The 12,773-nt window shown below is 42.7% G+C and overlaps 1 protein-coding gene across 6 annotated transcripts in view; it reads right to left on the bottom strand.

The window, feature by feature from the left end:
- The window catches only part of CTNND2 (catenin delta 2), a 3,465,616-nt gene that overhangs the window by 2,586,337 nt on the left and 866,506 nt on the right, over nt 1-12,773 (bottom strand). For all 6 annotated transcript variants that reach the window (XM_073587627.1, XM_073587626.1, XM_073587628.1 and 3 more), the window contains one exon: nt 9,129-9,384. In XM_073587627.1, the coding sequence (XP_073443728.1) occupies nt 9,129-9,384 (256 nt within the window). The remainder of the gene's footprint in view (nt 1-9,128; nt 9,385-12,773) is intronic.

Below are 12,773 nucleotides of genomic sequence, written 5' to 3'. Positions count from 1 at the left end.
CAGGGCATCGTCCCGACTGAGGTCCAGGTAGGCTTTTTGTGCATCTCCCGTCAAGAAGTTAGAGACCACCTCAGCCCACTGAGCCACCGGCAAGTTCTCCCGGTCTGCAGTGCGTTCAAAGATGGTGAGAAAAGCCTCCATGTCGTCTTCAGGCGCCATTTTTCTCAGTGCTGAGTGGACCTTGTACCGGGCTTCCGATTGGTATGTGGTGGCTGGCCATCCTGCCTCTTGCTGGGTAAACAAAACGACAGTCCAGGGCAGTTGCCGTGAGCAACGTACTGCCGGGTATGCAAGGAGGGTTGCCAGTACCTTTGGCTCCGCTGGCCCTGTGTTAACTCACACAGGGCGTGCTCTGCAGATCACCTGCTCTGTTTCCTCATCAGAGCAACACTGACCAAATCAACCCTCCCAGCAGGGAAAGACCTGACCCCTGGAAAACTTCAGGTATGAGTGACAAATTTTAAAAACGCTTCTTTCTGCGGTGGAAGGGACGCCGAATAAAAGAGCCACCTTGACAGAATACAGCATTAGTGCTGCACAAGGTGGCTCTTTTAGTTAAAAACGCCTGGAGGAGGTGACAGGTTCCCTTTAAGCGCAAGTCCCCTGCCTCGGTCATATACTCATCCTCCGGCATATTCACCGCTTTTTGGCACCACTCCAGTCCCGTGGCTCCATCTTGTGAGCGCTGCTTCCGATTGGCCAGAAGTTAGATGCTGCATCACAAGTTCTCAATGTAAGTCTATGAAGGCCAGAAAGAGGCGACCAAGAGGCCAGAAAGAGGCCCTCACAGACTCACATTGATTAGAGACCTCTGTGCCACTCCTTGAAACCCTGGGGCAGCGGACAGGTCACAAACTGCAGGAGATGGACCCAGTGCGGTGCGTTGGCGAAAATAGATGAAAATGCCGGAAGGTGTGTATCAGACAGTCGCTCTTGATATTAAAGCGCCACTCCAGGGGTGATCTTATTACAATGTATAAATATATGCGGGGACAGTGCAAAGACCTTTCTAATGATATTTTTACTCTTAGACCTGTGACGGGGACAAGGGGGCATCCTCTATGTCTGGATGAAAGAAGGTTTAAGCAAAATCACAGACGCGGATTCTTTACTGTAAGAGCAGTGAGACTTTGGAACTCTCTGCCATATGATGTTGTAATGAGTGATTCCCTACTAAAATCTAAGAAGGGACTGGATGCCTTTCTTGAAAAGTATAATATTACAGGGCATATACACTAGTTTCCTTAATATTACGTTGATCCAGGGAGCTAGTAGGGAAGGAATTTTTTTCCCCAAAGTGAAACTTACTGTTTTCCCCAATGTGAAACTTACTGTTTGCCACATGGGTTTTTTTTGCCTTCCTCTGGATCAACATTTTAGGGCAAGTTAGGATAGGATATGGGTTGAACTAGATGGACTTAAAGTCTTCCTTCAACCTTAATAACTATGTTACTATGAAATAGAAAAAAATGCAGGAGGGAGATTCTGCCACTGGCCACTGTGCTACCAGCGTGCTGAGTATCCATCAGCCAGGGGAGCAGGCATTTTACTGCTCTCCTCCTGTGCTGTATTGTGCCTCATTACTGAAGTGGCAGTCCCAGCTCCCAGTGGGCCCCTTCATGTGATGGGGCCCAGGGCGAAGGTCCCCTCTACCCCCCAGGTAACTAGGATACTGGCACTTGAGCATTCCAATTTGCTCGACCCGAGCAACTAGCACACGAGCATTTTAGACAAGGGTATTGTGAGTGCTGAGGTGGGTGAGGGGAGACGGCACTGGGGGGCTGATTATTATACGCTCATCACTAGTCTGCACTTGGTGTCAGTGAGTTACATGTTTGGAAGCCCAAGTAATGGATCTAAATTTGCAATTTTCAACACTCAGGAGCATTGCAAACCTGGAGAGGAGTTTAGAGATCACTGAGCTTGTGCTGGCTGCAGCCAGTGATATAGAAGAGGGTGGAGGTGGGGGAAGATCAGGACAGAGAAGTACTTAGCTGGGTATATGTTACAAGAAGGGGTAGGGAGAAAAGTGTCAGGGAGCTCATTCCTGATCTGGCACAGCCTAGTAAATATGCCTGTTTAGTTGATTTTAAAAATGCAAGCCCTGGCATTACTACAGCAGGATGTTGCTGCTAGCAACCAGGAAAACAACTGCTGTAGGAAGAAGAGAAAAAGGAGTGCAGCAAAGGCCAGACACATGTTAGTGGTAGGGGACTCTATAATTAGGTGGACAGACAGGGACATCTGCTGCCAAGACCATGAATGTCGAACAGTGTGTTCGAGTGCTCTGGTTTAACATATTGCACATTGGATAGACAGATTTCTGGGAGTGGCTGGTAGAAACCTAGTGGTCATAATAAACATCGGAAGCAATGACAAAGTTAGAGGGAGGTGGAAGGTCCTTAAAAACTATTACAGTGAACTAGGAGAGAATCTGAAGGCCAGGACCTCCAGGGTGGTGTTTTGAAATACTGCAAGTGCCACAAGCGTCACTAGAAAGACAGTGGGAGCGTAGGGATATAAATAAGTGACTTATAAATTGGTGCAGGAAGGAATGGTTTGGGTTCATGGAGAACTGGGTTGACTTCTCTGTTGGCTACAGGCTCTACGGTGGGGATGGGTTGCACCTCAATGGGGTGGGTGCAGCTGTTCTTGGGAAAAAAATGGTCAGACGGATGCAGCAGCTTTTAATCTAGGATTTTGGGGGAGAGTGGGAAGAAGTGCTAAAAAGGGGTTAGATAGAGTAGATAGAGTTGGGGTCATTGAGGATTTAGAGGGGCTAGGACATGCAAGGAACATAGGAAGATGAGAAGGAGTACTAATAGTATGTGCTAATAGTATTAAATGTCTACAGGCAAATGCAAGAAGTCTTGCAAACAAAAGGAATGAATTGGAGACTGTTATGTCTGCCACATAATATGATGTGGTGGGCATCAAGGACACCTGGCTGGACAAAAGCCATGACTGGATGACAAACATAGAGGGTTACACTCAGGGCTGCCACTAGGAATTTTGGGGCCCCATACTGGCAAAATTTTTAGTGCCCCCTTGAAGCTCTATCCAGGCTCCACCCCAGCCCCACCTGCACCCCTCGTTCTGTCCACAGTCCCACTGCTCTCCCTTGTAAAAACTCCACATCTCACTAATCATACATTAACAGTTCCCATCACCAGATCACACATATAGCCAGCAGCTCTGATTTTGGCCAAAAGATTTTTTTAATCTGCTACCACAACAAGGTAGACTCCTCTGGCCGAGCTCTACTCCACTCTAACCTATTAAAAATGTAAAATTTGTTAAAATATCCAATACAATTTAGGTATATTTTTACTCATTTAATATATAATATATTTATTATTAAAAATTATTATATCACATCCAAAGGGACAAATACCACTGCACCATGACCAGACACAATATTACCACCACATAGTGACCTATAATGCTACATACAAGGAACAAATAGCCACACCATGTCCAGACCACATATTACCACCACAGTGACCGAATAATAGCACATACAAGGGACAAATACCACCATACCATGACCAGACCACATTTTACCACCACATTGTGACTGAATACTACAATACTGATCATTAATAAAAAAACACAATACTATCACCACAAGTGCCATTATACACAGGAGATCTGTACTTAGTATGCAGTGTCTGTGTACAGGTAATACAGTGATCACCGGTGACATATACACAGGACCTATGTATATAGTGCCAGTGTTCAGGTAATACAGTGATCACTGGTGATATTGTACACATGAACTCTTTATATAGTGTATAGTGTCAGTGTACAGATAACACACTGATTCGCTTTTCATCTTCACACAGCACAGACCGCCATCACTTCTTCCAGCCAGGGCTCATCTCTGCAGGAAATAACACAGTTATCTAGAGCTCTGCTTGCAGAACCATTACTTATTTTTTCCCAACTTACTTCTACACCACACCAAATGAAGAATAAAAGGCGACATAGTGTCGCTCTGCACAGTAACAGGACCGCCTCCCATTTAAAACAATGTCCTCAAAAATAAAATAAATACCTCACTGCAGTAATTATATCCCTTAATTAGCTTATATAGTAATAATATCACCCATCCTGGCCCTGTTTATCTCATTCCTGGCTCCAGTCATATATTCTCCCATCCTGCCCTCATGAGTATCCATTCTGCCCCCATCCTGCCACATCTGTCCCATGATCCTGCCTCATCTGTCCCATGATCCTCCCCCATGATCCTGCCCAATCTGTCACCATCGTATCCATCCTGCCCCATGATCCTGCACCATGTGTCTCCATCCTGCACCATAATCCTGCCCCATCTGTCTCCATCCTGCCCCATGACCCTGCCCCATCTGTCTCCATCCTGCCCCATATTCCTGCCCCATCTGTCTCCATCCTGCCCCATATTCCTGCCTCATTTGTCTCCATCCTGCCCCTGTGTCTCCATCCTGCCCCTGTGTCTCCATCCTGCACCATGTGTTTACATCCTGCACCCATGTCTCCATTCTGCACCATGTGTTTACATCCTGCCCCGTGTCTCTGTTCTGCCCCATGTTTCCATTCTGCCCAAGTCACCATTCTGATCCAGGTCTCCATTCTGCCCCATGTGTTTACATCCTGCCCCCTTGTCTCCCTTACTGCCCCCCTTGTCTCCCTTACTGCCCCCCGTGTCTCCCATCCTGCCCCCATGTCTCCATTCTGCCCCATGTCTCCATTCTGCCCTAGGTCTCCTGCCCCATGTGTTTACATCCTGCCCCCGTGTCTCCCATCCTGCCCCCGTGTCTTCATTCTGACTCGGGGTTGCCGCTTTCATAGAAATAAAAAACATTTTCTCCTTACCTGCCCGTGGTCCAGCATCGATATCCTCCCTAGGCATTTCAGCGCAGCCTCGCCAGCTAATGACAACGCCGTCATATGCCGACGACATGACATCACCTGCCAGCCTTCGATTGGCTGGTGGCTACTAACTATTGCCGTGTAGTCCTGCACGGTAATAGAGTTTAATTGAACCTGTCTCTTGGACGCAGGTTCAGTTTCTGCACCGGCAGAAGCCTGAAGCTGGGGCCCGATGACCAGAGGAGACAGGACCCAGTAATGCCCTAATGGCGACCCTGGTTACACTACCTTTAGAAAGAACAGGAAAGAAAGAAAAGGTGGAGGGGTGTGCTCAATGATGATATTGTTGGAGCTACAACCATGTAGTCAGTGTGGGTAAATGTCCATGGGGATGGCAATAATGGAAAGCTGCTAAATAGAATTTGCTACAAGCCTACTGATATACAGTAGCTGAACAGGTAGAGGAGAAAATTGCGCAGCAAATTAAAAAGGCAGCAAATAATAATAGGGTCCCTATTATGGGGGATTTTAACTATCTAGACATTCAATGGGACATAGAATCTGTTAGGAATCTGGTTTCTACTATGCCTATGCAGGAATCCAGATTCTCACATCTATCTCCAGAGGCTAAGTCCTTTGTTCCATCTTCTGAGCATGCTCACGGGACGAGCTCCCATTGGAGTTCGGGAGTCAGGTGCTCAGGTCCTGCTCCGGATCCTATTGGCTCCGTTTGGAGACCTAGTCATTTCCGGCAGGTCCCACTTACTATAAAAAGTGCGTATGGTCGTTCCGCCATGCGCTAGTATTTTCATACTGCTGCTGTATGTATGGTGATGGATGCTTGGACTGGTGACTGACTTATTATGAAACCCCTTCCCTCTGATAATACGTTTGTGTGAGTGTTTGGGCATCTGCCAGTATCAGCGCTAGCGCCAGCGCGCTCAAGCTCCATCTGTTCCAGCAGCTAGCGTCCTGCATCGCGCTTGCAGCATTGCGGTGCTTTCTCTGTGGCTCAGTTCTCGCCGTGCTGCGGTTGCAGTCTGTCGGGCGTTCGCAGTTACGACGTTCCGCATCTTATTTTACGGTAGGTCTAGACGGAGTAGTCCTGTCGTTTAAGGCTACTCCTGTGACCTTAAATACCGTATCAGTATCGCTGATAGTCTGTGACACAGAACATACTCAGCGTTTCACATGTTTTGTGCTTGCAGCTCTGTGTGTGAACAGAGCTTGCCTCAGTGCATGTTGGGTGCAGTTAAACCCAGTGCACATTACCGCCATAGTGCTCTGCCTCTGTTAGCAGCGGTTTTTCCATCTGTCGCACGGTGGACCCAGAGTGGCGAAGGCACTTTACATTTTTATTTAGTGGCTTCCGCCACTCCTAACAGAATCTTGTGGTTGTGCTAAAAGCTGCACATTTTTATTCACAATTTAGGACCATTACCTCTCTCAGCTGATAGATGAACCAACTAGGGGAGGTAATCTGCTGGATCTGGTTCTGTAAAATAAACCAGATGTAATTTCATATCTACAGGTCAGGGAGCATTTGGGATGCAGTGACCATATGGTAAGTTTCAAAGTAATTTTCAATCAAACATTCAAAAGGGGAAATGCAAATCCTGGATGCTTAGGAAAGCTGATTTCAACAAATTAAGGGAAGAGCTTAATCATGTAGACTGGGACCATATCATGGTAACTGGGGATACCGAACATAAATGTTTAAGGATATACTACTAGAAATCTGTAGAAGACTCATACCCTCTGGTAATAAAATATCCAGGAATAAAAATAAACTATTATGGACAAATAAGACTCTACAACGTTTAATCACACTAAAACAAAGTCCATTCAAAATCCTGAAGGCCGAGAATACAGAAAAAAGATTTAAGAAATGCAAAAAAACAAATCAAGCTAGCAAAGTTATTCACAGAGAAACAAATTTCCAGTGACATTAAAATAAATCAACAAAATTTTTATAAATACATCAATGCCAAAAAGAAAAAAAAATATTTTATTGGCCCTTTAAAAGATAATAGCAAGATAATAATAGAGGACAAAGAAAATGCTGAGATGCTAAACAGGCACTTTTTATCCGTGTTCACCAATGAACTTACTGTTCCAGGGATCATTCAACAAGTCAAAAATCAAAGTTCAAGTTCAGTGATATATTGTAGAGAATAATAAAATAACTGACAATCAGCACGGATTCATGAAAGATTGGTTGTAGTGATGAGCGAGTATACTCATTGTTCGGGTTTCCCCGAGCATGCTCGGGTGTCCTCCGAGTATTTTGGTGTGCTCGGAGATTTAGTTTCTTTCGAAGCAGCTGCATGATTTGTGACTTCTTGACAGGCTGAATACATGCGAGGAATGCCTGTTTGTTAGAGAATTCCCACGTGTATTCAGCCTGTCCAGCAGCCATAAATCATGCAGCTGCTTTGACAGAAACTAAATCTACGAGCATGCTAAAATACTCGTAGGTCACCCGAGCATGCTCGGGGTAACCCAAGCAATGAGTATACTCGCTCATCACTAATAGGTTGTGTCTAACTAACATGTTGGGTTTCTATGAGGAGGTGTGTGCAAGTCTGCATGTTTTTAATGTGGCTGATGTGATTTATCTGGACTTTGATACTGTACCACATAACAGCCTTATACTGAAACTCCATATGCAGGGACCGGGGAAAACTATATGCAGATGTGTAAGCAATTGGCTAAATGACAGCAAACAAAGAGTCATCATAAATGGTATGTTCTCTAAATGGTTTATAGTCAGCAGTGGGGTACCGCAGGGATTCGTTGCTTGGACTGATTCTTTTTAACCTCTTTTTTAATGACTAGTGATGAGTGAGTATTCTCGTTGCTCGGGTTTCCCTGAGCATGCTAGGGTGATCTCCGAGTATTTTGGCGTATTGGGAGATTTAGTTTTCATCGTCTCAGAGGCATGGTTTACGGCTGCTGGACTGCCTGAATACACATGGGAATTTCCTAACAAATAAGTAATTCTCACATGTATTCAGGCTGGCCAGCAGCCACAAATCATGCAGCTGCATCGACAGAAACTAAATCTCCGAGCACGCCAAAATACTCGGAGACCACCCGAGCAACGAGTATACTCGCTCATCACTATTAATGACCTTTTGGATGGGATTGAGAGTAACGTGTCAGTCTTTGCTGATGACACAAAACAATGAAGAATGCTAAAATCTAACCTTAACATTACAATTTTGCAAAACGATCTGAATAAGATGTCTGAATGGGCAAACCCTTGGCAAATGAGGTTTAATGTAGATACATGTAGAGTAATGCACATAGGACAGAGTGTTCCTATTGCTGCATATTAAATGGGATCATACTTGGGACTACAAAACATGAAGTATTCTGGTTACAAGTAAGTACTCAATGTCAAGCAGCAGCCACAAAAGCAAATAAGATTTTAGGATGTATAAAAAGAGAGATAAAATCCCACAATCCCAACGTATTGTTAACCCTTTATAAATCGCTTGTGAGGTCACATCTAGAATATGGGATCCAGTTTTGGGCCCCACATTTAAAAAAAGACATTCAGAAATTAGATTCCGTTCAAAGGCGGGCAACTAGATTATTACAAGGGATGAAAAGCCTCTCATATGATGAGAGGTTGAAAAAGTTGGGCTTGTTTAGCTTAGAAAAAAGGTACCTCAGAGGGGATCTCATTTTTATGTATAAGTATGTGTGGTCAGTACAAAGGACTAGCGCATGACTTATTCTTTCCAAAGATCATACTGAGGACTAGGGGGTACTTATTATGGGTGGAAGAAAAAGATTCCGACAGTTCAATAGGAAAGGGTTCTTTACAGTTAAAGCAGTCAGAATGTGGAATGCCCTATACAGAAGTGGTAATAATAGCAGACACTATAACAGCTTTTAAAAAAGGTCTGGATGATTTCCTCAATACACATAAAATTGCAGGTTATAGTTAATTTAGTGACAAAAAAGCTATTGTTGGAGAAAGGTTGAACTTGATGGACCTAGGTCTTTTGTCAACCTATGTAACTATGTAAATAAAAAAAGGAAAACACTGGACTGCAGATATCAAGGTTTCATTTTATTTGACTATATGTGACTTGCATGCCCATATATACGACTTAGTAGTGTTGATTCTACTGACAGATTGACTACAAGTTTACATTTATGCTAAAAAGATTACGTAAAATATCATTAAAACAGGTTATGTTAATCACAATCTGCTTTAGAAATAAAATACAGGCAATATTTGTAGAAACAAAAGTGACACTTACCTTGGATCTTTCTGTATGCTGTCAATAGATGGAGACCTGGCGGATGGAGTTCCTTCAGGTGGTATAGCTGGCCCCGATTTACTGTAGGGTGAGTCAACAGATGGACAATACTGCAGCTGATGGTATGGGTCTGCATAATTCGATCCAGAGCCTACAGCATAACTGGCCCTCTGGAAGGTCCCTGTTGCATTCTGAGAGCAATGTTGGCTGCCTGTACGCTGTAAAGTTACGGAGTCGACACCAGGGGAAGATGGGGCTATGATAGGAAAGTAGGGACAAAGTAAAAAACTAAGGATCTGTTCACAGAAATGGTTAACCAGGTCTAGTCAGGAAAAATACACACAAACACACAAGTACAGGGGACATAAAAAAGGAACATTCAATTAACCATTAGAACAACTATTAAAATATGCTTTGAAGGGAATGTACCATCGGAAAATGGCCTGTTGCTTTAATATTTTTGTGTTAAACGTATTTTATTTTTTCACAATGATTTTTTGTCTCATTCCACCATGTTTATTGAAAATAAAATTTAAGTATCTCCTCTTTTTTAACCTATCAAATACAAAAAAATATGAAATATCATCTTTGGATGTGAGTCCTGGGAAGCGCTGCCGTTCATGGGCTGGATGTGCCTTTCTTGATTTACTAATCCTGTGTGAAGCCTGAATCTGACTCTTTCACTTGGATCCACCCAAGGCAAGCTGCAAGCCCTGTTTATTGAAAAGTATCCCAGAAAGAAGGATTTCTGAGGATACACAGGTGAGTGCATAAAATTGTGCACCCTTTAAAGGCTACAATATTTTGTTTACGCACTTAGGGTGCCGCAATTTGTCTGTTCTTCTCTCCCAAACAGGGTTTTTTTTGCAAGTTAGAAATCTTCAAATTTTTGCACAGGCCACTTGGGCTTTTTTGATTCAAATTTCTTGTCATACCAGGAAATCTACATGCATATTAGCAGCACTAAACATACTCAAACTCTATCTTTTGCATTTTTTTTGTATTTAATGAGTGAGCGAAAAGATCATTGTAAAATGAGAGGGTGCAGGGTCAGGTATGAAATCATCTATTGTGATTGGTGGATACTGGGTTATCAGCTGTATATAAATGATCAGTTATTGTAATCCTGCCTCTGATGAGAAGGAAAATATTGTATACTCTTCTTGAAAAGAACCCTGTATAAATGTAAACTAGCACCAATAACAATGATGCAAATTATTACTAATTAATTACTAATTAGCTATGAGTCTGACCAAACCTAATTAAAGCAATAGGCAATTTTCTGATGACAAATTAGCTTTAAGAGAACACACTTTTTTAGAGAATACTGTAAATATCAGTAATGTGTTCATAAGGCTGAATGTATAGCCTAACCTAATTACACATTAGTTCAGTTTGGCGCAAATAGTGCTTAAAGGGTCATTCCTATGCCCCTAAATAGCTACTGTTGGATAATGATTATAAATACAAACAATTTTGCAATTTACTGCTTATTAAAATTTTCAGCCTTTCTTGACATATTAATACATTTTTTTTACAGCTCATTGCTTTGGAGACTGACTAATGCTGCTAGATAACAAAACACGCAAAGTGCTTAAATCCTCTTTCCTGTTGAGCTTGGAACTACTGTTTTGAATCTGGCCAGTATTACTAAAGGGCATCTTCTAATCCTGGTGCAGTGCTTTCAAGCTAAACACAGTGGTGGTTGTTCACATAGACAAAAAGCCAAAAGCAATCTCAAAAACAAATGCAAATTTTAAAAATCAGTAAATTGAAAAAGTGCTTGTTTGTACAAGCTCTATCCAACATTATCCGTCTTTGATGATGAGACTAACCCTCATAATACACATTGTAGGAAAGAGAAAGTTAGCGTGAGCAGGAATACAAAACTTCAAAATATTACTAATCTGTTGAACTTTACCAACACATTGAGGTCAGATAATGCAGAGTTTACAGCATTAAAACACAATCAATGCAGTAAAAACACCATGTGAAGTTTTGCAGAAACAAACATGCGTAGGGCTCGCTCATATGAGCATTTACATCGGACTAGAGCTATTAGATGTTTTATCGGATAGCAGTTGGACCAATGTTATGTTGAAATCAGTGGTCTCTTAATTAATTCACTGGTACTCTTCTGGTAGTGGTTTATCTCCAGGTGGTACAAAAGGATTAGTTGAAATTCAGCAGGGCTGTTCCTTCTTTCCCTCTCCCCAATATTGGTGGGTTCGGACAACTTTAGTTGAATGTTCATGGGAAACTTTATCCTAACAAACCAACACAGCCAAACTTTTAATTAGAATTTTCTTACCTGAAATATGGATGATCTATTAACTCTTTCCTCCCAACAAACAGAATGAGACACAGCTTTAAACGACACAGTGTCTTATTCATTATTGCAATTTTGTTGCTTGCCACCTTGTTTTGTTTGTGCCATATTCAACTCTACATTTTAACCTTTTCAAAAGACACTTTTTTATGTGGTCATTAGTGATGAGCGAATATGCTCGCCATTACTCGTTACTCTCCCAAGTATCACTGTACTCGGTGTACTCGGCGAGCACCGAGCATTTCCGGGATTACTCGGCAGGAACTCGGGTCTCCACCCAGCTTTTTTGGTGAACTTTAGAGACCCAATCACGATGCACGGATTATCTGCCAGGCAATGAAACACCACAGTTATCTTTGTTGTGGTCATGCAGTGATTGGCTGGCCACACAGCATCATCAGGGGTATAAGAGACCAGACGCCGCCTTGCTCGGTGCATACAGCTCTGGATTGAGATAGTGTAGGGAGAGCTGCTGCTGAGATGGGGTCAGATTTGGGGATTTATTAGTTAGTGTGGGGTCTACCATCCTAAACTACTCAAATGCAGCTAAACTAACAGTCCTTCTAAGGACTAATTCCGGAGTATATAGGTTTCAGTGTTAGGTAGGCAGGGTAGTGTATGTCACACTATACACATCAGTGCAAGGCCTGAAGGCACTGTATGTGTGTACATAGATCATAGCATACATTAAGAGGCTCCATTCCCTTCCTGTGTTCTGTTGCTGCTGCTAGGATATATTGGCCGCATATAGCTAGCCCCAGGTGTAATTAGAATACAGGCTACACATTTTTTGGTGTGGTATCTCCTTCCCAGCTCATATATGTGCGTGCTCAAAGTTTGGCAATTTAATGGTGGTTTTCTTTCTTTGTCTAGGGTGTCACAGTACTTATATACAGCAGTATTTACACACAAAAAAAGAAAAAATTCACACATTTGTCGGAGCGGTGTCTCTGTGTTACAGCTCATATCTGTGCATGCTCAAAGTTTGGCCAGTTAGAGCGGTTTTCTTTTTTTGTCCTAGCTGTCACATTACTTACATGCAGCAGTATTTAGCAAAGAAAAATACAGGCCACACATTTTTCGGTGTGGTATCTCTGTAGAGCTCATATCTGTGTGTGCTCAAATTTTGACCAGTTTACGGCGGTTTTCTTTTTTTGTCCTGGGTGAAACTGTACTTATATACAGCACTATTTAGCAAAAAAAAAAAAATACATTTGTTGTAGTGGTACTGTATCTCCATGCCAGCTCATATCTGTGCGTGCTCAAAGTTTGGCCAGTTTAGGCCGGTTTTGTATTTTTTGTCTTTGGGTCATAGT

This window comes from Dendrobates tinctorius, unplaced genomic scaffold, assembly GCF_039654945.1.
Source record: "Dendrobates tinctorius isolate UK_male_01 unplaced genomic scaffold, ASM3965494v1 ptg000100l, whole genome shotgun sequence".
NCBI lineage: Eukaryota > Metazoa > Chordata > Amphibia > Anura > Dendrobatidae > Dendrobates > Dendrobates tinctorius.
The sequence above is the reverse complement of the archived record's forward strand: the minus strand, read 5'-3'. Positions and strand labels throughout refer to the sequence as shown.